This window comes from Mycothermus thermophilus, assembly GCF_041956435.1.
Source record: "Mycothermus thermophilus strain CBS 625.91 unplaced genomic scaffold VTJ04scaffold_6, whole genome shotgun sequence".
Classification (NCBI taxonomy): domain Eukaryota; kingdom Fungi; phylum Ascomycota; class Sordariomycetes; order Sordariales; family Chaetomiaceae; genus Mycothermus; species Mycothermus thermophilus.
Window position 1 is genome coordinate 1,374,928 of NW_027191432.1, and position 26,171 is coordinate 1,401,098.

The 26,171-nt window shown below is 57.4% G+C and overlaps 9 protein-coding genes across 9 annotated transcripts; 3 read left to right on the top strand and 6 right to left on the bottom strand.

Annotated features, from left to right (window-relative positions):
* Positions 1–3: 3 nt before the first annotated feature.
* VTJ04DRAFT_8912 (uncharacterized protein) lies at positions 4–1,752 on the top strand (the record flags this gene model as incomplete). The annotated part of the gene is made up of 1 exon (XM_069367401.1): positions 4–1,752. One exon carries the CDS (start codon positions 4–6, stop codon positions 1,750–1,752), a length of 1,749 nt encoding a protein of 582 aa, XP_069215733.1.
* Positions 1,753–1,810: 58 nt separating this feature from the next.
* On the bottom strand, positions 1,811–2,938 carry VTJ04DRAFT_8913 (uncharacterized protein; the record flags this gene model as incomplete). The annotated part of the gene is made up of 1 exon (XM_069367402.1): positions 1,811–2,938. One exon carries the CDS (start codon positions 2,936–2,938, stop codon positions 1,811–1,813), a length of 1,128 nt encoding a protein of 375 aa, XP_069215734.1.
* A 72-nt stretch (positions 2,939–3,010) lies between these two features.
* On the top strand, positions 3,011–4,226 carry VTJ04DRAFT_8914 (uncharacterized protein; the record flags this gene model as incomplete). Its single annotated transcript, XM_069367403.1, has 4 exons — positions 3,011–3,035; positions 3,305–3,538; positions 3,810–4,067; positions 4,129–4,226. The coding sequence occupies 4 exons, from the start codon at positions 3,011–3,013 to the stop codon at positions 4,224–4,226; spliced, it is 615 nt and encodes a 204-aa protein (XP_069215735.1).
* Positions 4,227–4,230: 4 nt separating this feature from the next.
* On the bottom strand, positions 4,231–10,119 carry VTJ04DRAFT_8915 (uncharacterized protein; the record flags this gene model as incomplete). The annotated part of the gene is made up of 4 exons (XM_069367404.1): positions 4,231–4,373; positions 4,567–9,068; positions 9,150–9,588; positions 9,672–10,119. The coding sequence occupies 4 exons, from the start codon at positions 10,117–10,119 to the stop codon at positions 4,231–4,233; spliced, it is 5,532 nt and encodes a 1,843-aa protein (XP_069215736.1).
* A 211-nt stretch (positions 10,120–10,330) lies between these two features.
* VTJ04DRAFT_8916 (uncharacterized protein) lies at positions 10,331–13,250 on the bottom strand (the record flags this gene model as incomplete). The annotated part of the gene is made up of 5 exons (XM_069367405.1): positions 10,331–11,060; positions 11,626–11,724; positions 11,858–11,992; positions 12,622–12,753; positions 12,823–13,250. 5 exons carry the CDS (start codon positions 13,248–13,250, stop codon positions 10,331–10,333), a joined length of 1,524 nt encoding a protein of 507 aa, XP_069215737.1.
* A 791-nt stretch (positions 13,251–14,041) lies between these two features.
* Positions 14,042–14,643, top strand: VTJ04DRAFT_8917 (uncharacterized protein; the record flags this gene model as incomplete). Its single annotated transcript, XM_069367406.1, has 2 exons — positions 14,042–14,288; positions 14,426–14,643. 2 exons carry the CDS (start codon positions 14,042–14,044, stop codon positions 14,641–14,643), a joined length of 465 nt encoding a protein of 154 aa, XP_069215738.1.
* A 444-nt stretch (positions 14,644–15,087) lies between these two features.
* Positions 15,088–16,182, bottom strand: VTJ04DRAFT_8918 (uncharacterized protein; the record flags this gene model as incomplete). Its single annotated transcript, XM_069367407.1, has 2 exons — positions 15,088–15,124; positions 16,106–16,182. 2 exons carry the CDS (start codon positions 16,180–16,182, stop codon positions 15,088–15,090), a joined length of 114 nt encoding a protein of 37 aa, XP_069215739.1.
* A 5,682-nt stretch (positions 16,183–21,864) lies between these two features.
* VTJ04DRAFT_8919 (uncharacterized protein) lies at positions 21,865–23,174 on the bottom strand (the record flags this gene model as incomplete). The annotated part of the gene is made up of 4 exons (XM_069367408.1): positions 21,865–22,091; positions 22,242–22,795; positions 22,854–22,920; positions 23,114–23,174. 4 exons carry the CDS (start codon positions 23,172–23,174, stop codon positions 21,865–21,867), a joined length of 909 nt encoding a protein of 302 aa, XP_069215740.1.
* Positions 23,175–23,227: 53 nt separating this feature from the next.
* Positions 23,228–23,797, bottom strand: VTJ04DRAFT_8920 (uncharacterized protein; the record flags this gene model as incomplete). Its single annotated transcript, XM_069367410.1, has 1 exon — positions 23,228–23,797. The coding sequence occupies one exon, from the start codon at positions 23,795–23,797 to the stop codon at positions 23,228–23,230; it is 570 nt and encodes a 189-aa protein (XP_069215741.1).
* Positions 23,798–26,171: the final 2,374 nt, after the last annotated feature.

Sequence of the window (26,171 nt, forward strand, 5' to 3'; positions counted from 1 at the left end):
ACCATGGCCGACGCCCCAGCCGATCCCTACCAAGACTGGTCCCGCGACCGCCTCCTCGAGCGTGTCCGGGAACTTGAGCAGCAGCTCAAGGCCCAACAGCAACAACAAGAACAAGAACAACAACAAGCGACCACATCGCAAAACAAACACAAGCGCCCAGCCCAGCAACAGCAGCAGCAACAGCAGCAACAACAAGGAGGCCCAACCCCCTCCTCCACTGCCGCCAACAAGAAAAAGAAAAAACCCGCCCGCATCGACCCCTCCAAATACTCGACGCGCTACGTCGCCCTCAAGCTCGCCTACCTGGGCAAGCGCTACGGCGGCTTCGAATACCAAGCCACCAGCCCGCTGCCCACCATCGAGGGCGAGCTGTGGCGCGCGCTGGTCCGCAGCTGCCTCATCTGGCCCGACGACCCGGACAAGGTGGATTTCTCCCCGTGGGAGTACTCCAAGTGCGGCCGGACCGACCGCGGCGTGAGCGCCTTCGGGCAGGTCATCACGATCCGGCTGCGGAGCAATCGCCCGGTCAACCGGCCAGAAAATCAAGTTGAGGGGGACGAAGCTCAGGGTGGTGATGATGGAAAACCCGCCTGGGACCCCATCGCCGACGAGATCAACTACCCGCGCGTCCTGAACCGCCTCCTGCCCGACGACATCCGCGTGCTCGCCTGGGCGCCGACCTTACCCGCGGGCTTCAACGCGCGCTTCTCCTGCCGCGAGCGGCAGTACCGCTACTACTTCACGCAGCCGGCTTTCTCGCCGTTTCCCGGGGCGGTGCACCCGCAGGGCAAACCGGGGCACGAAGGGTGGCTGGACATTGCGGCCATGCGCGAGGCGGCCAAGCTGTTCGAGGGCGCCCACGACTTCCGCAACGTCTGCAAGGTCGACGGGACCAAGCAGATCACCAACTTTACGCGGCGCGTGTTCGAGGCGGATATCGTCGAGGTGGACGGCGCGGCGTCGGCGCTGCCGTACGTTTTGCAGCAGGACTTTCGGCCCGAAGGGATGGCGCCGTTCGGCACGTACCCTAAGGTGTACTACTTCCTGGTGCGCGGGTCGGCGTTTTTGTGGCATCAGATCCGGCACATGGTGTCGATTTTGTTCTTGGTCGGGCAGGGCCTCGAGAAGCCGTCGGTGGTCACCGAGCTGCTGGATATCACGCGCAATCCGCGCAAGCCGAATTACCAGATGGCGGACGAGGTGCCTCTCGTCTTGTGGGATTGTATCTTCCCCTTGAAGGGGGGTTCCGGCGGCGGCGGAAGTAGTGATGGTGAGGACGACCCCGAGGCGCATGACCCGGATGCCGAGGTAGACTTGAACATGAAAGACGCCGTCGATTGGGTGTGGGTGGGCGAAGACAAGCCAACGTTCCTGTACGGCGGCAACGGCCTGGTGGACCAGCTGTGGGAGACGTGGAGGGAGCGGAAGATGGACGAGTTGCTGGCGGCGCAGCTGCTGAATATGTTCGTGCAGAAACCGGATATCAACCGGCGCCTGGCTGAGTCCCAGGGGCCCGACAAGTTGCTCGGGGGCCAGCGCATATTTGAGGGCGGCAACTCATCGCGGTCGGGCGGGTCGTACGTGCCCGTCATGAAGCGGCAGCTGATGCCGTCGCCTCAGGAAGTCAACGACAAGTGGGCGCAGAGCAAGGGGTTTGCTAATGCCGAGGAGCTTGCCAAAACCAAGAACTGGCGTAGCGTCATCAAGGCGAACAAGGAGGCCGCGGCAGCAAGCAATGTAGAAGACCAATAACACGCATAGAAGAAGAAAGTAACAAAAATGATAAAATAAATATACCCAAAAAAATAATCTACTCCTCCATCCCTATCCCCTCCTTCCGTCTTGCCTCGGCTCCTCTCCTCTCTCCATCATCCATTGCCTCTTCCCACCCTTCCCCTTCCCACAAGCACCCTCTGACCCCCCTCCACACGGCCTCCACAATCTTCCTGCGCGGCAACAGCTGCGGAAACAGCACCACCAATTCCTCCTCCCCCTCCACCACAACGATCAAATAGTACCTGACCTCAAACCCGCGAAACGCCTCGTTGATCAAGACATCCCGGATCTTTTCCGTCGGAATAAACCTCGTCTGCGCCCCCCACGCTCCCCAGCCGAGCGTCAGCCCGCGGAGCACCCACCCTTTGAGTCGCGCCAGCGATCTGTTGACCAACCCATCATCCTCATCCTTCACCCTGTCCCCTTTCATCCCAACACCACCACCACCACCAACTCCAACACTAACCGTCCTATTGCCAGAGCTAGTAGTCCAACCGGCGCCGCCAAAAGTCAACAACCCCTCCACCGCCATCCCCCTGGCGCTCGACGTCTGGATGCCCAACCCGCGCAGCACCAGGACCGACTCGGTCCGGTGCAGGCGCCAGCAGACCGCAAAGTACGCGATGAACAGCGCGGCAAGGACCGCGGCGGCGTCGGGGACGGGACGGAGAAGCCGCGCCAGGAGGAATGCCGGGCGCGAGTGCGCGGCCGAGGTCACCAGTGCGGAGAGGAGGGTGGGGATGTCGAGGGTGAGGAGGAGGGTTAGCAAGCTTGGGGTGTCGGCGGCTGCGGCATGTTGTTGGAGTCGGTGGTTGGGGGATTGATGGTGGTGGTGCTGATGGAGAAGGAAGGGGTGGATTCCTCCTCCTCCTTGGAGAAGGGTGGAGGTTGTTGTTTCTGGTGGTGCTGACGGTGAAGAGGACGAGGAGGGGAATTGTACGGTTGTTGGAGCGGTGGAGGCGAGGAATGGCAGGCGGTGGGCCAGGCGGGCGTGGAGGGTCAGGAGGGCGGCGGAGAGCAGGGCGAGACGGAGCAGCGAGAGGGCGAAGAGGAGGAGTCGCAAGGGGAGGGTCAGCGGTGGACAGGTGGTGACGGTGAACTCGGCGGTGGTCGGGGAGGGGCGGCGAATGTAGAGATGCGGCGAGGTGGTGAGCATGGGCATGGTGTTTGTTGTCTTGTCTTTTGTCGTTGCTTGCTCGGTTGATTATAGTTGGTGTTGGTTAGGTTCTCCGGGATGTTTTGGGGTGCATCACCACCGAGTAAATAAATTGGGAATATTCATGTTTTCTGCAAGAGTCGAACAGCCCACAAGACCTGCCCGTGGTTTCCCTGTCGAATTGGTCCACGGCAAGAAAGTGAACAAGGAAGGCAGAGGCAGGAGAGTCGATGTTGCCAGCGCGTGTTGGAGTCGCGAGTTGATTCAGTTATCGATAAGCAGACTGCACCCTAACCCTGAGAGTAGCCCCTCTTGCAGATCACGATATATGTATCTGATTTTTGTGCGCAAGTTCCCGACTGTAATGGTCAGTTTGGATTCGGAGGCACTCGATATTTTCGCACCTACGCTCCATTTCCGTAAGATCCCCCCAGCGGCGCCCAGCACGAATCTCGCGGTGGCCACCCACTCGCATGGGTAACCCGCGATCGCTGCGCGTGGCCCTAAGCAATGAAGATGACACTTCAGGGAGGTTTCACTCCGCAGAGGCATCTTCACCGTCAGATGGCGCGCTGGATGACGACGGCTGGGGGTTTGGAGTGTGGGGTACGAAATGGGGATGTCAACTCCCTTTTTTTGTTTTTTGTACACTTTTTTGCCTTTTTGTTTTGCTACTGAAAAGGATACCAAAATACTCGCCGAGATCAATCTTGACTGTCTCTGATCATCTGCAAAAATAAAAAGCGTGTTGTGGCTTGTTATTGCTGCTCGATGTTGTGGTTGTGGTTGTAGATCCTCAACAATAGGGTCTGAAACATCACCATCGCCAGAGGCGCTGTGGAGACTGCACGCAACAACACGCTGGACCACTTGATAGCAAAAACAACAACCATCATTCCTATATTCCACTACCATCAACTACCAAAAACACCCATTACAAAATCCAGCACCCCATCTGCAAAAAGAAAAGCAAACTATCTCGTAGAATCGAACAAAAAAATAACTCCATCATCAACGTCCCCTGTCCGCATCCAAACATCCAAACACAGTGCCGCGAGGCAACAATGTAAGTCCTGTCCCGTCCATCCGTCCCAGTCCTCCAAGAATACCTATTCTCTTTTGTGTTCCCGTCTCTGTCTGTCTTGTTTTTTTTTTTTTTTTTATTTTCCTCGGCTCTCTCGAGTCTCAATATCCAGTCTGGCCTCTCGCTCCTCGAAACACTCCTCCTCCCCATCCATCACCACCACCATATATCCCTCTCCTCAACAGCAGAGGAGGGATAACAATTTCTTGAGTCATCAAGTCATGGAAAATAAGAAGACAAAAACAAGAGAAATTTGAACCACAAAACGACTGAGTTGGGAATATTTTTGTTTGGAAAATAGATTGTGAAGAGGTGGTGGTAAGTTAACAGAAGAAAAGACACCAAACAAACAACATGCTGCCGCCCAAAACACACACATCCCATTCAACCCATACGAAACCCAATAATATCCAAATAAATCCAAGTCATTTCCCCAGATCAACCAAACCAAAAAAGAATCAAGTCAATGAAGAAAAGAAGAACCAAATAAATCAAGAAAAAAAGAAAGAAAAAAAATAAAAGAAAAAAAAAAAAACTAAAATCATCTCACTCTGATGCAACCCCGTCCGAAACTCGCCCCCCCTCTCCTGCTGCGCCACCTGCGCCTGCACCTGCTGCAGCACCATCTGGTTCTGCAACCTATACCCGGCATTGTTCAGCATGCTCACTGGCGGACCATGTTGATGGTGATGGGCCTGAAGCACCGACAGCGGCGGCACGCTCTCGTACGGCGCCGGCGTGTACTCCCTCGGCTGCTGCTGCTCGATATCCGCGGTGCTCCGCCCGCCGCGGTTGCGGCTGGCCGACCGCATCCGCTCGGTCGCCCGCGTGATGCGCGCCCCAATGTTGTCGCCGATGCTGCGGCCGCGGGTGTGTTCCTTGTGCTGTTGCTGCTGCTGTTGTTGTTGTTGCTGCTGGTTGTTGGCGTTGCGCGGGTTGGGAGGAGCGAGGATTGGCACCGGCGCTTCGCCGACGGGGATGATGTGCTGCTGCTGCTGCTGGGGAGCTTGGGGAGGGGACGGTGAGCGCCGCTGCTGTCCCTGGGGTTGCTGGTCCTCCTCGTCCATGACGATCTCGATCAACCCGGAGGTGCTACCGCCGTAGACGACGGGCTTGGGACCGCCCATGTGCGGCAGGGGAGCCGGCGGGGGAGGGGGCGGTTGGGCAAGGTGCTGGAGTTCCTTGAGCATGGGCGGGACCGGAGGCGGGGGCGGAGGGGGGATGTTGTTGTTGTTATTGTTATGGCTGTTGTTGGACATCATTGGGGCGGAATTGTCCTGCGACGGACGCCGGGACGGAGCGCCCGCGTCGTGCGAGGGGCGCCGGCCGCTGGATTGCATCGAGTTCATCAACGACGGCCGCCGGGAGTGGCCGCCTTGCAGCGGCTGCACCAGGTCCTGCGGCGGCGCCGACATGGACCGGCCGATTTGCTGGGCGATGCGCTGCTGGGATGGTGGCGGGGTGTAGACCGTGGCTGGGAGAAGGAGGGGGATGTCGTCCTTGGCTGCTGCTGGCGCAGAACGCTCCTCGGTCGACTGCTTCTTGGGCGACTGACGACCACCCGACAAAGCCTGCTGTTGCTGCTGCTGGAGCTGCTGGGAGAAGGACGACGACGGGACCGGCGGGACGCTGCTGCTGCCGGCGCGGCGCGCTTCCGCGTCAAGCACGAGCCGCATGGCCCGCGGCGTAGCCGGGAGGCCGATGGCCGGGCCGCGGTTGGCATACATGCCGCGCTGGTTCCGCCCGGCGTCGGGATCCACGCTGGCGCTGCGGAACGGCAGATCCTCCTTGCGCGGCGGCACGTACGTCGTGCTGGGCAGCAGCTGAGGCAAGCCCGCAGACGCCGGCTGTTGCTGCGGCTTGAGCTCGTCCGGGTGGACGATCGGCGGCGCCGACGGCCTGCGAGCGAGCGACTTGCGACGCTCCTCGAGCTCGCGCGCCGCCTGCTCCTTCTTCAGCTGCCTCTCGTCCTTGATCACCTTCAGATCCCCCTGGCTATCCGAGACGAGCTGCATCGGCGCCGGGGTCTGCAGGCCCGGCGTCATCTTGCCACTGCCGCCGAGAGAAGCGCTGGTCTGGTGCTTGCGCTCCGACTTCTCCCGCGCCGACCACCCAGACCGCGTCGACATGGGCGACATGACGCCATCACCACCATGTCCCCTCCCCGCGCGGCTGGTGCTGCGATTATTCCGCTGGCGGAACCTCTCCAAATCCTCTACCGCGCGGCGATAATCCTCATCATCATCATCCGAGTCATACATATGCCGGCGCAACCCGTCCGAGGACATGGGCTGGGGCGAGGACGGCGAGCGCCGCGCCACAGCCACAGGCCCGCGCGACCTCGAGCGGCCGCGCAAATCCAGCGCCGGCGGGGCGTTACGCCGCATCGTGCTCGTGCCCCTCTCACGGACGCCATTGCCGCCGTCGCCGGGACTCCGCGCCCTGCTCGACCCGCGCCCGACCCGGCTGGCATTCCGGCTCCGACTCCTCTCGGTACGACCGCGCGTCGTCTCAACGTCCACGTACCCCACCTTCCGCACCGTGCTCGGCTGGCTGGACGGCGGGGGATGGTCGAATTCGCCCTCGGAATCTTCCACCTGATGCCTCCTCCGCGCCGATGCGGCATACTCCCCGCTGCCGCTACCGCCTTCCACCCCAGGAGTGGACGACAGTGTGAGCAAATCCTCCGGCGACATCGGCACCGGCGACTTGGGCGAGCGCTTGCCGCCCTTGGGCGTATAATTCCGCACCGACCCGGCCTCTGACGAAGCAACAGCGATCCCGCGGCCGCGGTCGCGGGACACGTCCCTGTCTCCGCGGGTGCGGGTCTGGCTTGCGTCGCGGCGACGTTCGCGGCTGGTTCCCCTTGCAGTGGGCTGTTTGGCCGACGACGACGACTGCGCCGCGGCGAGGCTGTGGATGTAATCGTCGATGTACTTGGGCTGGTAGCGGTTGGAGCGACTGACGTTGGACGAGGCGGCCGAGGCGAACGAGCTCGCCACGGAGCTGGCGACGGAACCCGCCGTGGAGCCCGGCCCGCGCCGGCGAGATGGCCAGTGGTAGCGCGCGCCGGCAGCGGACGAGGTGGCGGAGGGTTCGGGGGAGGTGATGTCGTCGCGTGCTGGCGGTTCCTTCAAGTTCCGCAGCGACAGGTCCAGACCTTCAGGGATGCGGCTGCGCGGGCCCTTATTGCCGCTGGCGGTGCGCAGTCCTGGAGCCGGCGACGGTCCGCCCCGGCCCTTGTCCTTAACAAGCCGCGGGCTGGCCGTGTTGGGGCGCGCCATCTCGAGCGTGCGGATGGCCGACTCGTGCGACACGTCAGACGGCGCGAAAGTGCTGCTGGCGTACCCGTCGCCACCACGCCTGAGATCGTCATCAACGGGGCCCTCGCGCCCGGCAGAGTCGGGAGCTTCGCCGATGGACGGCAGACGATTGCGGCTAAAGCCGTGCGCAGGAGGGACAGCGGTGGCGGGGGTGTTGAAGGCGCTGCGGTTCCCGCGGAGAACGGCGGTGGCCGGGTCGCCGCCGGGTGAGAGGGCCGACTCGAGGATCGGGGTGGCGGCGCCGGCCATCGGGGTCTTGCCGCCGTCGTCGTTGAACAACCTGGCCTTGGCCTGGCCGTCGAACTTGGTGATAAGCTTCAGGGCGGACGACTTGGCGATGCTCCGCTGGGGGCCGAGGTTCTGGACGGGCGGCGAGAGCGGCGGGCTGAGCATCTCGGGCGGCGGCGCGGTCTGGGCGATGCTCGGGAAGGTGAGCTGCTGGGCCGAAGGGGAGGACCACGGCTCGGTGGACTCGCAGCCGGAGCAAGCAAAGCAGCGGATGGCGAGCTCGCGCTGGCCGTGCTGGACGGCCCACTCGCCCCATTTCTTGACGATCTGGGCCTGGCGCTCCCAGGCCGAGGGGAAGAAGAGGCAGGTCAGGATGAGCGCCTCCATGTACTTCTTGTGCGAAACGTAAATCTCGACGGCGTCGTTGTGGTCGCCCATGCCGATCATGATGGTGGCGGCCGTGTGCACGTCGCCGGCCTCGAGCAGCCGCTGCACGTAGGCGCGCCCCAGCTTGTGCTGCGACGCCTGGTTGCCGATGCCGCTCAGCGCGAGCAGCATCCAGTCCGACGACGTCATGTTCTCGGACCCCATAGACAGGATGTCGGTGTTGAGATCGCCCAGCCAGCGGGCCAGCAGGATGCGGTTGGGCGAGCCCAGCGGGTGCCGCTCCATCTCGTCGCGAATGAGCCCGTCGATGTCCTTGTGCCACCCAAAGATGGTGCTCAGCATCTGCCGCCGCAGGTCGTCGTTGGTCAGCCGGGTATGCTCCATCGTGTATGGCGGCTTGTACGGCACGTCCGCGAGCCGGCTCCGGGTGAACTTGAACAGATCCGTCACGCGCCCGTCGTCCGGGCTGCGCGGAACCTCGTGGCGAAGCCGCGATGGCCGCGATGGTGCCCGGTTCGGATACACAGGCTGAGAGCTAGCAAAGGACATGGAGCTGGCCGTCGACATGGTCTCGCGTTCCCTCATCGGCGTCCGGAGCGACGAGCCCGCCGAGATGTACGTGTGCTCCGTCAGCCCCCTCGAAACGGTCGATTCCGGATACCGCCGCCGCGCGGCGACCTGCGATTGCGACGACGAGATGGAGACGCTGGACTGGGTGATGCCGGACGCGGGCGTCGTCGGGCGGTAGTCTTCCTCGGTTTCGCTGGCGTTCAGGTAGCGAGCCAGGGGCGAGCGGCCGTCGTCCTCGGAGAGCTCGGAGGGGCGGAAGGCGATCGGAACCTGCGACTCGGATTCGGACATGTTGCCGGCGTTGCTCTTGTCCTCAGCCTCGAGCGAAATGGGCGGGGAAGGCGGGAGGAGGTTGGCCGGGTGCTGCACGTTGTTGACCATCATGGCTGGCGCGTTCAGGTCGAACTGCTGGACCGTGTTGTTAGCGCCCAGCGTGAACAGCGTAGCCCCGGGCCCGTAGACGGCGAGGCCACGGACTGTCTCGAGCGTCGGGATCGTGTCGTATGTGACGTGCTTTGTCCGCACGTCCCAGGATATTGTTTCTCTAGAGGCACCGGTTCAGTATATTTTTCTTCGCAGACATCTCTCACCCCCAAGTCCACATCTTTCCTGAAAAAAAACTCACCCTTCTGAAAACTGAATAATGCGCCCGTTCTTGGACCAGCCCATCCAGTTCGGACCGACGAGGTAGTTTTCTGTCCTCTTGAGGATGCGCACAATCTTGGCCGGGTCGTCGGCGTTGTGCGTCTTGGGCACGCTCCAAACGCGGAGGTCGCCATCGAGCGTCTGCACCGCGAGCATGTCGGATTTTGACCGGGACGACGAGGCGTGCCATGCGAGCGTCACGATGGGTGACGGGCCTCTTGATGTCGTGAGATTATGGAGGATGGTAAACCTGGGCTGGAGAGTAGCAATCAATAGAGACCCGTTCTGATACCCGATCGCAAACGTCCTACAGTCGGCGGCTGGGGAGATGGCCGTGACGGCTATTTGGTCGAGCGTCCTCGTCGAGAGGTGTTCTGAGGTTGTGGGCTCAAAGAGGATCACGGTTCCTTGAATATTGCCTGGAAAAGGGGGGTAAATAAACTCTGTCAGCCCAAGATCCGCGGAGTTCATCCCACATGGATGAAGAGCAACAGCCACTCACCAAACGCAACATTCCCGTTCCTCATCCAAGCAGCACACGTGAGATTCTCGTACGAAGCGAAGCGAGCAACTTCCTCGCCCGTCATCAAGTCCCACACAATGGCCGTCTGGCCAGCATCGTAGCTCACCACGAGTCGCCCGGCACCGATATCGCTGTGGTTGTCGACGGCGAGCAACTGGATCTCTTCCGAGTGGCGAGCAAACCGGCGCTCGATGGCGAGGGTATCATAGTGGCAGCAGACGACTGAAGTGCCCTGGGCGTAGAGGAACATGGAAGCGGTGGCGGCACATGGCTCGAAGTATCGGGGGACGCCGCCCAGCGTCGAAGTCGGGGCTGCTGTCGCCGGCATGGTGTAGCCTGGCTGCATATGGGCGAGTCGGGTCTTGTCGTGGGTTGCGGTGCTCGAGCCGGCACGGCTCCGCGAGCCATGGAGTCCGGTGGCAGACATGGCGGATGAAGACTAAGCCAGAGAACGCGGAAAGAGGGACCGCGGCGGTGTTGAGCTATATGGAGGAGGGATCCCCAACGAGGGGGGGTTCTAACGAGGAAGACGCCCGCCTGGTAGTAGAATCGTATCCATAATCAGCCGGGTGCCTGCAGTCCAGTGTCGTCACGCGAGCCAGAGGGGATTCGCCGTCGGCACCCGGCCCCGGAGGACACTACGCACTGCTGAGCAGCGTCCGGCCGGGCGGCGGTGGAGGACGGACGGCATGGACCGCCGAAGTTATAGCGACGGGAGGTGGGGAGCAGGCAGAGTGTGTGTTTGAAACATACCGATCAGGATGCAATGGTGCGTCCACAGAAAGGCGTGGAGCGGGCGAGGCAGAAAAACAGAATGGCGAGGCTACACGGTCCAACCTCCCAGCATCATATGGAACAAGGGCAGTCGTTGCTGTGAGCTCCCGTGGCCGGTACGTTTCCCAGACGTTGTCCGTGCGACTACGAAAGCCGAATCTCGAGGTGCTCTCGGAGCATGTGTCGACGGCGTGCCGCGAGGTTTCGGTGTCCGGTACAGAAGATGTCGAGGCGGAGGAGGAGGAGGATGTCGTCGGGAAGCTTGCGGGTCCGATGTGGTCCCTGGGAAGCACGGGGGGTGGAGAGGGAAAGAAGGAGGAAAAGACGAAAAAGACGGGATTTGGAAAAGGGCCGGGAGGGTACGGAGTCTTGGATCTGCCGTATGGTTGCACCGGGGAGGCGTCTTGCTTTTGGGTGGGTGGAGGGGGGATGGGATGGAACCAGGAGAAGCGGATACCGCCGTAGACGCAGGACTTGCTGCCGGTGAGCACGGTACGGCGGCGGCAAAGGCCCGGGACCGAGTTTCTCAGAAAGATCTCTCGGCGCTTGTGCGGCAAAGCAGGTTCGGAGTCGTACGTAGAGAGATAGACGAGGCTTGGTTGAGGAACAGCAGCAGCGAGGACACGGCAAAGTCTGTATGTCTGTCTGTCTGAGCAGATGGTGCGTGTAAGTGGGCGGTGGGTGGGACACGCAAGCTGCTAGGCGCCTCTCTTGCCAACAACAACGCTCCCAGGCGCACACAGAACAAGCGCGGGTGTGATGGCGAGATGTTCTATTTTACCGCTCTTGGGCATGCAAGAAGATTGGGAGAGAGAGGGAAGAAAAGGGGATGAGAGGCCAACAGAGCAAGAAGCACACGCAGCTGCCACGAGGTGCTTGGGTAGGGTGTGTGTGGAAAATAAGACGACCCTAGCCACGGCTGGCGCTTAAGCGGGAGCGGGACTCTTTCTCGCTCTCTCTCTGGGCCGCCAACAACCAGCCACTGAATGGGAGCCAAGAGCACGATATAAGAGGTCTGGCAGAGGAAAACCCGCGCCCTCTTTTTCGCCCTCGCTCTTCGCTTCTGGGGAGCAAGGGGAACGAACGGGTTGGTGACCTCGTGTCCTCGAGGGTGCCCAGCAATTTGTGCATATGGGATGGTATGAAATGAACTACATACACACGCCGTGCGAATACAGACGCGGCTTCTCCACGCTTCTCGTCTCTCCTCTCTCTCTGGCTTGTGCCCTTCTTGCGCTTGAAGAGTGAAAACACGAATCTGAGGACTCAGATGTGGGCGGACCAGGGTCTGGGGTGGTGAGGTGTTTGGTTCCCGCGGGGGGGAGTACTGGGAGTAGGGCAGATGGCAAGATGCGCATTGACTCGAAGGAGGGCAAGCGGCAGCAACATGCCCCGACATGGCCATTTGGTGGCAGCGGACGACAGAGAGCCGGGGTAGTGCCGTCGAGTAAGAAGGCGGCGTGGGCTCGGGGAGGACGGGGTCCTGACCCCCCCCCCGGTCCGCGGCAGCGGAGAGAGTCTTCGATCTGGGCCTGTCACTGGTTGGGAAGGGCTCGGAGCAGTGCTTCGCAGCGGACCGCAGCGAGCATGGTTGGCTCTGCAGCATCCTGCGCCGATGGTCCATGCAATAGAGGGATATAATTAGGTGTTTGCTTGCTGCTTGGTCTGGCCATAGGTATGGTGAGAAGCAAGCAAAGAAATCCTTCTCGCAGCACCTCAGTTATGATACTGTCCAAGGTAGTGTAAAAGATTCGTCCCATCTTCATCAGCATCCATCTTATCTGCCGTCCCCACCCTCTCCCGGGCCACGAACCCGAACCCGGTTTCTGTCTCTCTTGGTGGCGCTGCCCTGCAAGCTGAGGGCCCAGCGGAGGTGACGAGGCGGACGACCTGACCTGGAGACCTGGAGCCCCGACTGGCACCTGGGGGCTGGGCTGAGAGGGCGGTCGCAGATATGTGCCGTGCGTGGTTCAAGCAAAACACCCAGAGTGGCGAACTCGGCGAAAGTGCAGATTGGGGCTCGGCATGGCGGCGTGGGAGGACAGCCTACCTCCAGAAGAGTGTAGAGTGCACACACACAGAGGGCATGTTGCACAACCGCAAAGCTACCTAGCTGCCAGGGACTGTCCCTGGCCCCATTCTTTTTCAGTGGTACCTTGCCTGGAGCGTTGCAACGATCTGCAGGCGGGAACGCTGCCCCGCAGCAGCACCAGCAGCAGCACGACGCACCGGGCAGCAGCTGTGCCGCTCGAGGATCGGGTCGCTGCCGGGAGCGGACTGGGCTGGGCTGAGCTGCCAGGGTACATAGGTTACTCTGCAGATTGTGTTGAGGGTTGACTTGAGGTTATTGACTCACTTACTGTATAGATCTGGACTGGAACGAGTTGGCCCAACGTTGCCTGGCTCGAAACACAGAATGGAAGGATTGATCATATGGCCGTCGGCAGCCGACCCTCTCGTCCCGTGCTTCGTCTCATTGTGCCCATTGTCCCATTGTTGTTCGGGGCTTTTTTGTTCTTGGATTTCGAGGTTCCAAGTCGTCTGCGGCGTGTGGTTGGCTACAAACTTTGAGGCGGGTGGGGGAATTGGCGGCGGGGAAAAGTGGAGAGCCCGGCGACACGACAGGGATCTTAAGCGCCGTGCCCTGCCATTGGCTGGTAAATCAGCGCCTTGCAGCCAATCACCGCCGCTATCACGGGCCGTAGCCGGCATCCTATCACCGTCCCGCAAGGATCCCGCCCCCGATCTGTCGATATGGCCCATGGCGCCTTCCTGGCTGGACATGAAGTGTGTGAATGTGTGAAAGCACATCCGTCCATTGTCCATTGCTCTCGCCTCGAGTCTTCGAAAAGGGAAAAAAGGGAAAAAGGGGACATTTCAAACAATGGAATGCAGACGAAACTCCAAGGGGAATTTGAGTTTCGACTTGACGTTCACCACAGCCCGACTCGTCCCAGACATGACTCAACGCCCCCTTTCTTTCGGCACTCTTCTTCTTGACGTGGCTCTCAACAACACTTCCCCAGCCATAGATGCCCAGAAAATGCCCCGCTCCCCTGCCCGGCTCGTCCCGCATGAGGCTTGATAAGTATGTACGGAGTAGCCTTGACGACCTCAAGTCTGCAGCAAACCCACGGAAGATGGGACTGTGCAGACTGCGACCTCGTACATACAACGTACATACAGAGCTACCGGCTCGGTAGTGTCGTCTCTATTAACTCTTCTCCGAGTCGGTGAGGCCCAAGTGTCCCATCATCCCGAGGCAGCGAGGTGACGACAGTCCTGCGTGGGGACGAAACTGGTACAGTACTCTGCCATCACCTAATGTGTGGCGTTCAAGCCCCTCTGAAACCTCTCTCTCACCCCCCATCTCCTCCTCGTGGCCGTCGGGTCTCTCTCCAGCATGTAAGTGGGTGTGCTTGTGAAACACTCCCCCCACCCTTCCGACCAGCTGCAGGTCGGGGGACAGACCACTCTACTTGAGAATTCCACATTAATTGCCCCCAACGGCCTTGTCTCACATCCACAGGACAGGAAACGCAGCAGGCCAGAGTTCGGGTCTCTCGCCTGGTCTCATGCACAACACGGCGTTCCAGTCAACCCCATCCATTGCAGCACCACGTGCTTCTGCATCCCCTCCCGACCTTCTCGACGGCCACTTTGTCGCCGCCAACGGCTCTGCATCTGAGAGAGCTGATTCGCCCGGCCCATTCGGTCTTGTCCACCCTCCGGACTCTCGGAGGTCTGCCCGGTATCTCTCCGAGATCCAATCCCCGGCCGTGGTCCGGTCTTGTCATATCTCGACAGTAGCGCCGGGCATTGGTAAGCTCTTCAGATGAACTTTTCCCTTCACAAAAAGCACATCCAGGAAGATGTGATACCTATATCAAACGACGGCGTGTTCGAACCCGTCCCTGCAAAGGCACGCCGAGCTTACAGACAAATGGAACACGACGCAGCCCTTCCCGTGGATTTGTGTTGCACGACCACAACATGCCATTCGGGTTGGGTCTGGTCTGACCCTCCCCTCCCGTGCGCAGACGCAGACGCAGGCTATACGGCAGATTTTACCTTGATGGAGGCCCGGATGTCGAGGCCGCGGCGGCGAAGGGCCAGGCGGCGAAGGGCCCGGCGTCGTCATACACACAAACTTCGGCTCATCATGTCCTTTGTTTGATCTCTTCCCCACAGACCCGACAAAAGACGCGGCGACCATATGCACCAGCCCTCCATGTCTGCCCTATGACTTACTGGGTCTGCCAGATCAAGTGGTTAAGGCCCAATGGAGAAAAGACATTGAGAGAAAAAAAAAAAAAAAGAGGAGCAGCGAAACAAGAAAACCGAGATGGGAACACAGCATGTGTGTGTGCTGCCCTGTGTACTCAGCTACTATATGACCTCCCCGCGCGTATCGATCAAGCATCGTCGTGTCACCGACATCCCGCGTACCCCTGATATTTGGCCTTGGTCGTATATGCTGTCAAATGTCAGAACTAAAGTGGTTGCATCTGGGTCCGAGCGTTGCTTGTTGCGTCTTATTCTTTAATCATGAAGGACAGCCCGGAAGGTCAGACAGAGCGGATGGGTTTGTCGTCCACCAGCGTCTCCGGAGACCCGGATGTCACTGCCAGAGGTTGCTTTGGTTTCCACCGCAGATGCTGGTCGGGTAGATGAGCATGGTCAGCACGGAGTACAGACCTGGGATTGTGAAGATAGATTGGGAAGATACCACTACACCAACTTCCAGGTCCGGGAAGCGTCATGAAAATCCATGCGTGCGAAACTATTGACTGCCATTGCCAAGGTTGGACTGATTGATGCCCGGGACACGGCATGAAAATCACACTCGCCGTCACCTTGAGCCATTGGCCAATCTGTGATTGGGTTGGTTCCCGATTTGAATTAATGATCTGATGTTGCAAATCCCAATCTCAAATCTCAAACCTCTTCGACAAAGGCACGAAACAGCCTTTGTCGTGACAATTGTCTAGATATTTCCTATTTGGAAGAAGGCTCTGCGGAGGTCTGAGCACTTTCACTTTCACACTTTCCATTTTCACTCTCACTTGCCCCGCCAACGCTGCCTTTGAGTGCAAGCATTGTGGCGTCCCAAGGAAACAAGGATGAAGCCGACGGCAGCTTCCTTCCCATCCGCTCCGCTTCGACTTGCAAGGTTTCCCCTTGTTTGCTTCCATGACATGAGCTCGATTCGTCAAACAATTCCATTGTCACCTCAAGCGAGTCTCTCTCCTCTCCTCCCCGTCTCCCCGCCTCCTCCACTTTCTTTCATCATCACCACTACCACCACCAGACAGATCGTCAATCACATCCCAGAGCTGAACGAGCTGAAGGTGATGATGCTCGCTTGGGGGGCTTGTCCCACCTCCCCCTCCTCCTCACCGTTCACTTCTCACCTCCTCATCCGTAACAATGCAGCGTGGCGTCGATCCCTCCTGCAAGTGTCATGTTTTCTTTGAAAGTAAAGATGCTTGACTTAGCGTACGATAATCCGGGGTAAGATGATGCCGGGGTTCTGGGTCTTTTGTTTTTTCCCACACTTTGGTCACAGTATGGAATACGTGTGAGTGCGGAGAGTTCGGGTCACGACCAAAGCCTCCAAGACGCCACTTAATTCATACATGGCAATACCGCCGCCACCACCACCACCACCACCATGACGCTTTGCTTGGATTCGATCGACCTGTTGACCAGGCATGAGATGGGTCCAGCTACCTAGTAGGTCCGCGGGATTGACGTTGAACCCAAATGTTGCCCTCGATATTGTGTTGCATCGCATTGCACCGCATGCAATCAATCCCCCGATCGAACGAATTGTCACAAAGAAGTACCGTTTTCTTTCTTCACATATGGAGCTTTGTTGCTTTCTTTTCTGCTCCTTCTCCTCGGGTCCTGCATCCATCCATGTCGGGCCCCGGTTCGGTCTACATACAGCTTCACCGCTGGGGGGATTGTCTTACCCCGCGAAGTGTTCAAGATGTGCTTGGGGGCCGACAGGGCCATGTTTGATGCATGTTGGGGTGCAGGTCGCCGCCGCCGCGCATGGTTCAGAGACTGCCGGTGTGTGGAGGAACTCTCTTGGGCTCTTCTCTCTTGTTGGCCTTCCACCTTCTCCTCTATCCCAGGGACCACCCGACCTGTTCAAAAGGCCTAGCTTCATGTCGTTCATGAACCAACAGTTGGTGGTTGTGGTAATTTGCCCTGCACTATTACCAAAAGATCATCACGGAACACAGCTGTCGGATGTAACACCGAACCAATCGAGCATCTCTTAGTTGTTCGGTCTCCTCGAAAGGCTAGCATCAGCCTCGCGCCGCTAAGTAGGCAAGTATTGTACCTAGCTAGGTAAATGTGATCCGAGATCGCACTTCGGAATACCACGCTCCTCGCCTTAACGACAAGCTGCTATTGAGCCTCCATGTCACCCTGATGCGATCAGCGGCTGTTCATCCCCTCCACCACGGGCCGAACGTGGTGTTCGGGCCCGAAGCATTTGCCGGGCCTTTGCTGAACCAACCGCGACGACTTACACAGGAAACTGCATGTCTACGACCAACAATTGAAGCCTTCCAGAAGTCATGCTCGGGGTCACTACCTGAATGTCGCTAGTAACGGTTGCCTCTACAGCACCGCTAAACCCGTTCCTCTTGACAAGCGCTCCGAGTTAAAGCCGTACAGTACCATACTTTGGACAGTTCGCCCTGACGTATCCCTTTTGCAACGTCTTAGGTAGATCTTAAGATCGTGACTTAAGCTTACCTAGCTGGGTTGTCCTCCTCCCATCCGACCGTTGCGACGTTGCGACCAGACTCGCCGGCGACGATCTGTCGATCATTACCGAGGAAGAGGTAGAAAAGGGGGGAAAGCTTGTCTTGCTCGGTTTGCCCCAAGATGAGGCTTCCTCAACCTGTGCTGAATGAAGTCATCCCTCCCCCGGATGTAGGATGTGCAAACACGCAGGAGAGGACGGGCGTAGATCCTTGAGATCGCCCCATTATCGTCGGTCTCCATGCCGCTATGAGCGCCAGCATTGCCGTCGACTTTCGCTAGTGTCGATAATACGAGCCAGACCCATCCAGCGTGTTGCTTACCACCAGCCAACCCGTTGGGCATTCAACTCTTAGCTCACCGATGTAGTTACCTTACTGTGCCACACTAACGAGCTCTCTCTTGTCTGCGTTGTTTGCCAGGTCAAGGACTGAATGGAGCCCGTCGCCGAAGATCGCAAGCCCCTTGGACGGGGAGGTGTGAAGTCAACAACATGGAACCTGACCCCAAGTCCATACTGTGTAAGTCGTTGATTGACCAACTGAACACGGGGAAGCACGGAAAACGTAGTTTGCGGTGAAGCTAGCAACTAACTAAAACCAAACCCAACCCGGTCCCGGTCCCGATCCATCTGGGGAGCAATCATCCATCATCCGTCCTTCAAACGCTCGCGGACATCGGAGATCGGCCCGCACCCGTTTCACTTCAACAACTCTCATCACACGCGCTAGCCGGGTGCGCTGAGGCTCGGCGTCACGTTCGACTAGAAGTTCCTCGTTCGCCGTTGGTTCATTCAATCTTCACCAGCGGTCAGGCTGGGTAGGTAGGCCAGGTATTGGTTAGTCAAAACGGTTTTGATGAGTCGGGGACTTTTTTTTGCCCTGGCGTTTAGGTCCTTTCAGGTGAGGAAAGTAGGGATGTTGTCGATGCCTGACTATCTGATACTGTGTTGTAGATGCCCAGTGTCGGGTAACTAAGCAGTTCATTGCTCCGAGGATTACTTGTCTTGAGCCGCGCGGACTTTGCCCCGTCTGGTCTAACTTCTTCGGAGCTGGGGGCGCTAGATGGTGAGGCGGAACGGTTCGGATCAGGCCATCACTTTTTTCTTCATCTCATCTCAGCTGTGACGTAGATAGGCTTTGATGATGAAGATGATGAGTTCAGGTCCGAAGTCCCCGGGGAGGGCGGTGCTGGCTTGTTATCGCATCGGCTGCGTATGTACGGAGGACCTCAGCCTGCCCTGGCTGCTGTGAGAAGAAGGATAGGTGTTCTGACGGCTGGATGAGCCACGCGCTTCAAGCACGGAACGTGATCCACAGGCAGATGTTTCAGAGAGCCTTGGACGGGAAGTGCAGTCAATGATGGAGGATGGGATATCAACTCCTCGCTCACGGGATGGGGGTCTCTGAGATCTGCCGGGTTGGACGTAGCAGGGTTTGGATCCAGACATGTCAAGTTACATAGTGGAAAGGACTTTCGTGAGATTATGAAGTCATCTTATACCTCCTTCTCCGTTCGAAACCTGACTTATTCGGAGTACGGTTGGGGAAGGACTTGTTCTGCATCAGCTGATGTAGGTGGATGCAGAGGCCATGTATGTTTGGGGCGAGTATACCAGGCATGACCGAGCTTCGCCTCTTTGCTAGACATGAAGTTTTTGGCCCCCATCTTGTGTTTGACAACTATCGTTTCGGCCTGTCCGGTAGGCTGAGGATGGGTTGTTGCTTTCGTCTCTTGAGGGAGTTGTAGAGTCGAGTTCGGGGTCGACAAACACTGCATTGAGATGTTGGGGGCCATGGTGTCAACATCTACCTCTTTCACATCGGGTTTGCTGGATAAGTTAATGGAGTACTGTGGTGTAAAACCTGCCCATGATGTCCGGCTGGTTGTGTTTACCTGGGAACAGGATGAGTTGAGTACTTGTGTTTGTATGTGAGCGAAGTAGTCCATCAGTCAGTCTAGGTATCAGTCTGTCCGTCGGTCTGGCTCTCAACTTTTATTGGCATGCCGACAACGACATCTGGAAGGACTTGGAAGAATGTGAACAGTCCAGGAGAGAGTATCCGATCTCCAAGTTGCTCGGCGCGGTGAATGATAGACGCTCAAGGAGATACCTCCCCCGCGCAGTGCGAGTGTTCTCACACAGGTCAGTGGCAGCTTGTCCCTCCGATTACATCAACCGCTTTTGATCGGCTTGGGCTGCTTAACATGCCCACTCTGCAGCGATGTCCTAGTAACAAAGCCTCTTTCAGGAGGCAGAGTTACACGAGTGTAGCCTGTGCGAGACGACAGTGAAGTCTTGAGATTATCTGACTCGACCATTCCCCTTCATTATGTGACCAATGGCTTCGTCTCCAAGATGAACTTTTCAAGGAGCTACATCATTCTCGTAATCCCTTGCTACGTCCAAACCCCATGAAGCTACGTTCACATGTCAAGCAAATGGGATCAGCGTCCCCCATCAACTCAGGGGTTGAAAGACCATGAACCCCTCCGATATAAATTCGCCCGAGCAATCAGCACTGCGGACCTCTTCTCCTCCTTGAAGAACTCGTGGTCATCCAACCCGCAAGAATCATTCGAATCCAGGTCAACCCCTCGACAATGAGTCGCAGCCTCGGTGGTGTGAAAGCCCACGGTGTGAAGTAGAAGGCATATGCCAGTTGCAAGCGACCTCTGACTAGGTCCAGCATCGAGATATCACCAAGTCTCAAGGCCCCTGAGACTGCGTTGGCGGTGTCTTTGTGCAGAGCACAGGAGACAGACCGACCTGTCACACTCGAGACCACATTCCTACGCCTGACTCGTTGTGCGTGGAATATCCCATCTCGTCTTAAGCACAGCTCAGTATCATGGAACTGGCATCATTGCCTCATCCTTGCTTGGAATACTTGGGGGGGTTCAACCTCATCTTGCCATCCATGCCCTGTACCGGGGCTCCCAACCGTCAAGACGTATTCCCGAATGGCCGTCGTTTCTTGACGACACTCGGTATCGACATGGCGTTGCTAGAAAGGCTTCGTTTGTAGTAAGAAATGGCCAGCCTGGGTGCCTCGTCGTTGGAGCAGGAACGCCACCAAAAAACTATAGGCCTGTACCAGACTCCAGACTCATGCAACAGAAACAAGGCTCTAGGTGAACGGTGAAAAGTGAACGAAGGAAGGGTAAAACAGCCAAACAATGTCCCAAAAAGCCTCCTCCTCGTGGATTGACACGTAATACAGACATATCTCTGCTCTGTTTGAACCTGAACCACCCAGAGTTGACTTGAGGCTATCCACCCTCTCTCCCTCCGGTCGTCAGGATGTCGGACCTGCGTGACACTCGGCACTATGGACATGTCCCCTCATGAAGCAGTCCCTGCCACCAATCCACAGGTCTACAGGTATCCAGAACTATAGATGGGAACCTCTCCATCGTAGGCTTCAACAAAACCTTTACGGAGGACACTTGCCCATCTGGGTACATGAGGTAGGTATGCAGCTCCTCCGTACCTGGACGTCAGAGAGAACAACGAGTTACGCGCCATCCACCTGTCCTCTCCCACTCTCACACAAGCCCACAAGTTTCATTGTGTCAGTATGTCAGGTAGGAGCGCATCTTGTACTCACCATCCTCGTAAGACACGGCAAGACCATGTTGAAACCTAGGTCACCCAGGTAAGCGGACTCACAACCGATAGTAATCAACTCGGAGGGTTCATGGTAAACCATGCTTGAACACATCCCTTCTACCCCTACTCTGTACGCAGGACATGTAGCTGCATGTGGACATGTTAACTGGCCTCTGTAAGCCTTCAACAAACCCCAAACTGTGATTTGCGTTCTACTCAAGACAGCCGTTAACCTTGACCTGGCTGTGTGTTCCGGAGAGGGTAATTGTCAGGAACGAGATTTGGAATGGAGGGTGTCGACATCTTGGTATGCAGAAAAGTAAGTCGAGGAGGAGGAGGAGGAGGTGGTGGTGGTGGTGGTGGAGGGGGGATGAGTCGAGATGAGTTGTCGTAGATAGTTCAACAAGACCTCCACCATCATCAGCCGGGAATGGGTAACTACAGAGGTACCTACCTACCTACCCAGCGAGGGGACGGATGTACGAGTACACAGCAAAGGCCACATCACATAACATCATTGAGTTCGTTACGTATATCTCAGAACCTTAAGCCCCTATATATCCAGATTCGGTTCGCGGATGGGGTTGTTGAGACAATGGTTGTTGCTTCCACTCAGGTACCTGTCTGGCCTTTTCTCAGGAGTTAGGCAACAGGTTGTGCCACCCAGGTAACTGTTGATTGAACAAGAGAAACGGAGGTAGGGAGGTAATGGCGTTGTATGAATGCTAAGGTCAAGTTATGGGACATCAGATCTCGCTGTTTATGTTCAGTAAGTTCACAAGTATTGGACTGGGAGATACCAAAACAGTTCCTTGTTCGACAACTACCTAATCTCTAACTACGTAACTACATACCTAGATCAACTCCAAGACAAACAATCCAGACACAACTCAGACACTCAAGCACAAGTCACATTCCAGCGAAGCAGAACCCAAAGTGTAAGCAAACCAAAGTTGCTCAATTGCTTCTCGTTGCTGTGAGCCGAGAGCTAAAAGCTATCTACCTGATAGTGCCCAAGGGACCAAAGCCCATACCATTCATTCCAAACACACAAAAAACAAGGGGTATCACCAAAGGTACAAAAAAGTCATAACACAGGGGTATCCCAAAATCAAATCCCAAAACAACCCATAACCCAATGCCCGATGATGATGCTGATGCTCCCAAATGTTCCCATAAGTATCCCCAAGACCAATCAGTGTGTACTGTTCCTCCTCTTGTAAATGCTGTTAACCAAAACCCAGACAGAAAAACTTTTTAGTACCTTGATGCCCCAAAATGCCCCGGAGATCCCAAAATGCAAAAACCCGCTTTGGTCCCAATATTAAATCAAGACATAAAACAAGAAAACATTAAGTTTAAAAAAGACATGTAACCAAAAAGTAGGAAAGGTGTCAATCCACCCCAGCCCAGCAGGGGAAATGGGATTCGGGACGACAACCCAAAAAAGAGTAAAGAAATTAAAAAGACCTCGGAGTCAATGCCCCGAAAGCCAGAGTGTGTGCACCCAAGGATGAAGAGACCTCGGTGTGCGGTGACGCGGGCCTTCCATCCGCCAGCCGGTTCGGTGCATCCCATTGGCTGGAGTGGCTGAACTTCGGCCGTTGGTCGGGTAATCGCCGGCCCGTGCGTCGGGACTGGAAAAAATTTTGGCAGAAGGATCCACGGGCCGTTGGTTCTCGGGGGAAGGAAAATCCTTTCACCCAACAACCGAGATTTCTCGGTTGCGGCCCAGTGGAAATCGCCGAGCGGAGCAGAGAAAACCGTTTTTTCTTCGGCCCGTCCTGTGAAATCCGGGGTAGAGGAAAAATCCTTTTTTTCGCTCCGTCGGTTTTTCGTGTCGATCGTCGGTGTGAAATGTGAAATGTGGATGTTGTCGTCATCGGCAAAAATTAACTCGGCTGTCAAAGCATCCTCGGATTCAATGCAGCTCTCTCATCAACAATCGTGATTGTGATTGTGATGAAGCGAAGATTGCCGACAACTACCGGCGGTGACTCAAAAGCAAAGGCGCGATAAGCTCTTTGCGCATTTGCAACTGCCTTGATCGGAGACCTGTTGACATGTGTTAGCGGCCACGTGTTTCTATTGGTCGGGAATCCGAGCACCCAAAAAAGCACGGGAAGCTCGGGTAAAATGCAACGCTGACGGATCCCACCCCGTTTCCGCTCCGCTCTCACATGGAGAAACGGATAGAAAGAAGGGTGAGTCAGCGGGTAAGGCGGGAAAAGATTTGCTTGGAACTTACCGATCGGGATTGTATGAATGTGAGCGCTGTAGTGAATGAAGCCCGATGCTATGGGCTGCATGTGAAGGTGAAGATGATCGAGGGTATCGCGTCGTGTCGTGAAGCTCAACTCATTCACTCGGCCTCAGCGATAGCCGGGAGCTTGCTCTTCCTCTTGGGGCCAGCAACCGCGGCGGTCCTGCGCTTGGAAGCACCCTTGGCCCTCCTCTCCTCAGCGGCGCGGCGGCGAAGCTCCTTCTCGGCGAGCAGGATGCGGCGCATCTCGCGCTGGTAGGCGAGCTGCTCGCGGTGCAGCTGAAGGATCTCGGCCTCGGTTAGGGCGGGAGCGGCGGGGATGACGGGCGAGTGGGAAGGCGAGGCGCTGGCCTCGCTGCTGGCGCTGTCGTCCTCGAACACGTCGGCGTAGAGAAGCTCCTCGTCGGAAATGTAGCTGGTGGCGCGCTCCTGGCCGTACTCCTCCTCGCCGAGCGAGAAGCGGCGGGGCCAGGACGGGTAGGCGCACTCCGGGTCGGGCCCGCGGCGCGACGAGGACCGGAGGGCCATGTCGATGGGCGACGAGATAGTGCCGTAGGGAGCAGCGGCCGAGATGGACGAGTCGAGGGAGCTGGCGGTAGTGGTGGAAGTCGAGGACGAGTTGGAGCTCGTCGAGCTCGAGTAGCCGGAGAAAAAGTTGAAGCCGAACATTGCGGCGGTGGATCTAGATCTCGTGTGCGACGGTGGTGGATGACGTATCGAGGTTGTACCTTGGTGTCGTCGTGTAGCTTGTGGTCTCGTCTGGTCTGGATCGAGTGATCTCGGACGAAATGGCCTTGGTGGTTTGAGTCGTGAAGTACGATGATGGTGTTTTGACGTGGGCACGAGTCGTGGGTGACTTGGGATGAAGCAAGACTTATATCCCTCGGGGGTGTTGGAGTGTGTGTCGGGGGGGACCGGGGGGTCGTGGGGTGTGGGTGTGGACGGAAGAAAGAGGCGGACAAGGGTAAGCGGACCCAGAGATCAGGATGCCGTGGGGCAGATTAAATGTGACTCCCGCAGAAGCAAAACCGAGAGTCGAAAAGCAACACAACAGCAGAGACAGTCAAAGCAAGGGGTGTCGTTTGCTTTGGAATGACAGTTTGCGGTGCTACAAACCCGGGGAAGGCGTGTTGAGGCGTTGCGAGGAATTTATCACAATAGGGAGAGACGAGAGAGAGGACTGATCTCAGCGTCTGCCTGGATTGTGATGAGTGAGGCGCGTGTGTGTGCGCTCAGTACCCGACCGTCCTAGGGGGGTGTGTGGAGGGCGTGGAGGTTAGGGAGTGTAGGAAAAGAGTCGGTCGGCAAGGGGGGGCGTGTGGCATCAAGGGTACCAGGTACGGGACTTCTGGGCTTGCTCACCGTCTCGACGGACGCTGGGCGCCGTCGGGATCGAGACCATGGGGACCGCGGGATGTGGTTCCCCGGGCCCAGCTGATTTCCATCCACGCCCAACCGCGGCTCATGACTGTGCTCACCGTTCTGGAACTTCCCATGGCTCCGGATAACCATCCGGCGGATCCCCCACGCCGTCTCGCTGCTTTGCTTTGCGCTTGGACAGAGTCCGCCCTGCAACCAGCAGCACGCTCAGTGTCGCGGCACGCTTTAGCCTTGACGCGCCCAAAGTTGCGGTGTCTGACCGCCTGCCGGTTCCTCGCATTCCTGCTTCTCTTTTGCCACGGCCGCCCGCTTCTACGGGAGTTATCTCAGACAGATAACTAGCAGACTGCGGTAAGGAGCAGTTATCGCCAACACGAGGCGGCAGCATATCTGTCCTGCCCAAGGCGGCGCGGATGGCATGTGGTGGTTGCTATGTAACGTTGAGTTGGGAGTCAGCGGCGCGTTGGAGGCTGAGCTCGCTGAAAGACATTGCTGCCTTCGTTTGTGTTTGAATGGTACGGACACCGAGCAGAGAGTGGAAGGAGTTGATCCTCCGTTTCATTTGAAAACGGAGCCCCCAGAGCTTGTGACGCTCTCCGTTTCCCCGGCATTGTCCCCGGTTGCCACATCAGGCACCCCTGTTACCCCAGGCTGCTGCACGCTCTTTGCTTTGGAGGTGTGTGTGTGCGCGCCTCACCGCCAAAAGCGGCATATGCAACGAGCGAAAAGAAAGAGAAAACACAAGCGCCGACACACACCCTTCCTCTTGTGGCGTCTCTTCGAGTTTGGACTATCCCAAACGCAACACCACAACTCAGCATTTGCTGTTTGCAATGGGCACAGTAAGGTCGAAATGTCTGGTGTTTGTTGATGTTGCTTTCGTCAGAGAAAAAATAATGATATTGAGGTTGTTTGTTTCTTTCTCTTGTTTCTTCTTTTTCTTGCTTGCCTTGATTGCCACATCATTTCTCCTCGTATCCAACTGGAGTTACCGACACAAAAGAGGGCACAAACACACAACCCTCAAACCGGTCTAGCTGACGATTCTCCCACAAACCTGCTTTCTCCATCTTGCACTACCCTCCGCCCCGCGCGGGGCGACCCGGACAACATGCCAGCACTGGACTCCCCATGGTGTAAAAACCCGACAGCGCTGACGTAGTGATGTGGTGGTTGTCCTCACGTTGTGCGTGTGTGGATAGCATGTGTGGTGTGTCGTCGCTACAAATGCCCAAAAAAATTACCACTTTCGGTGCCCTCCTCTACAAAGCATTAGGTGAGGCTTCAGGTAAGGCCGCCCTGCGCATGCCAACACCGCACATCCAAAGCGGCAAGTCGAATAAAAAAGACGGTTTGCCGCATGTCCAACTCACCAAGCACCCACACCTCCATTTCAAACAATGACCTCACCACACCGCATCTCGTCGGCGCGTTTAGCAGCTGATGGAGGTAGGTAGTAACAGCGAAGCGGCACGAGCTACGATGGCGATGGCGACAACATCACCACCTCATCAAAAACCCGCGGGGGGGCAACGGGCGACGGCGGGGCAGCAAGCGGGAAAGGAGGGGCATTATCCTCAGCAGGCAGGTTTGTGTGTGTAGCAAAAGACTGCTGTCAGTAGTGAATGCCCGCCCGCCGCGATAGCCGTGACATCGCGTTTGG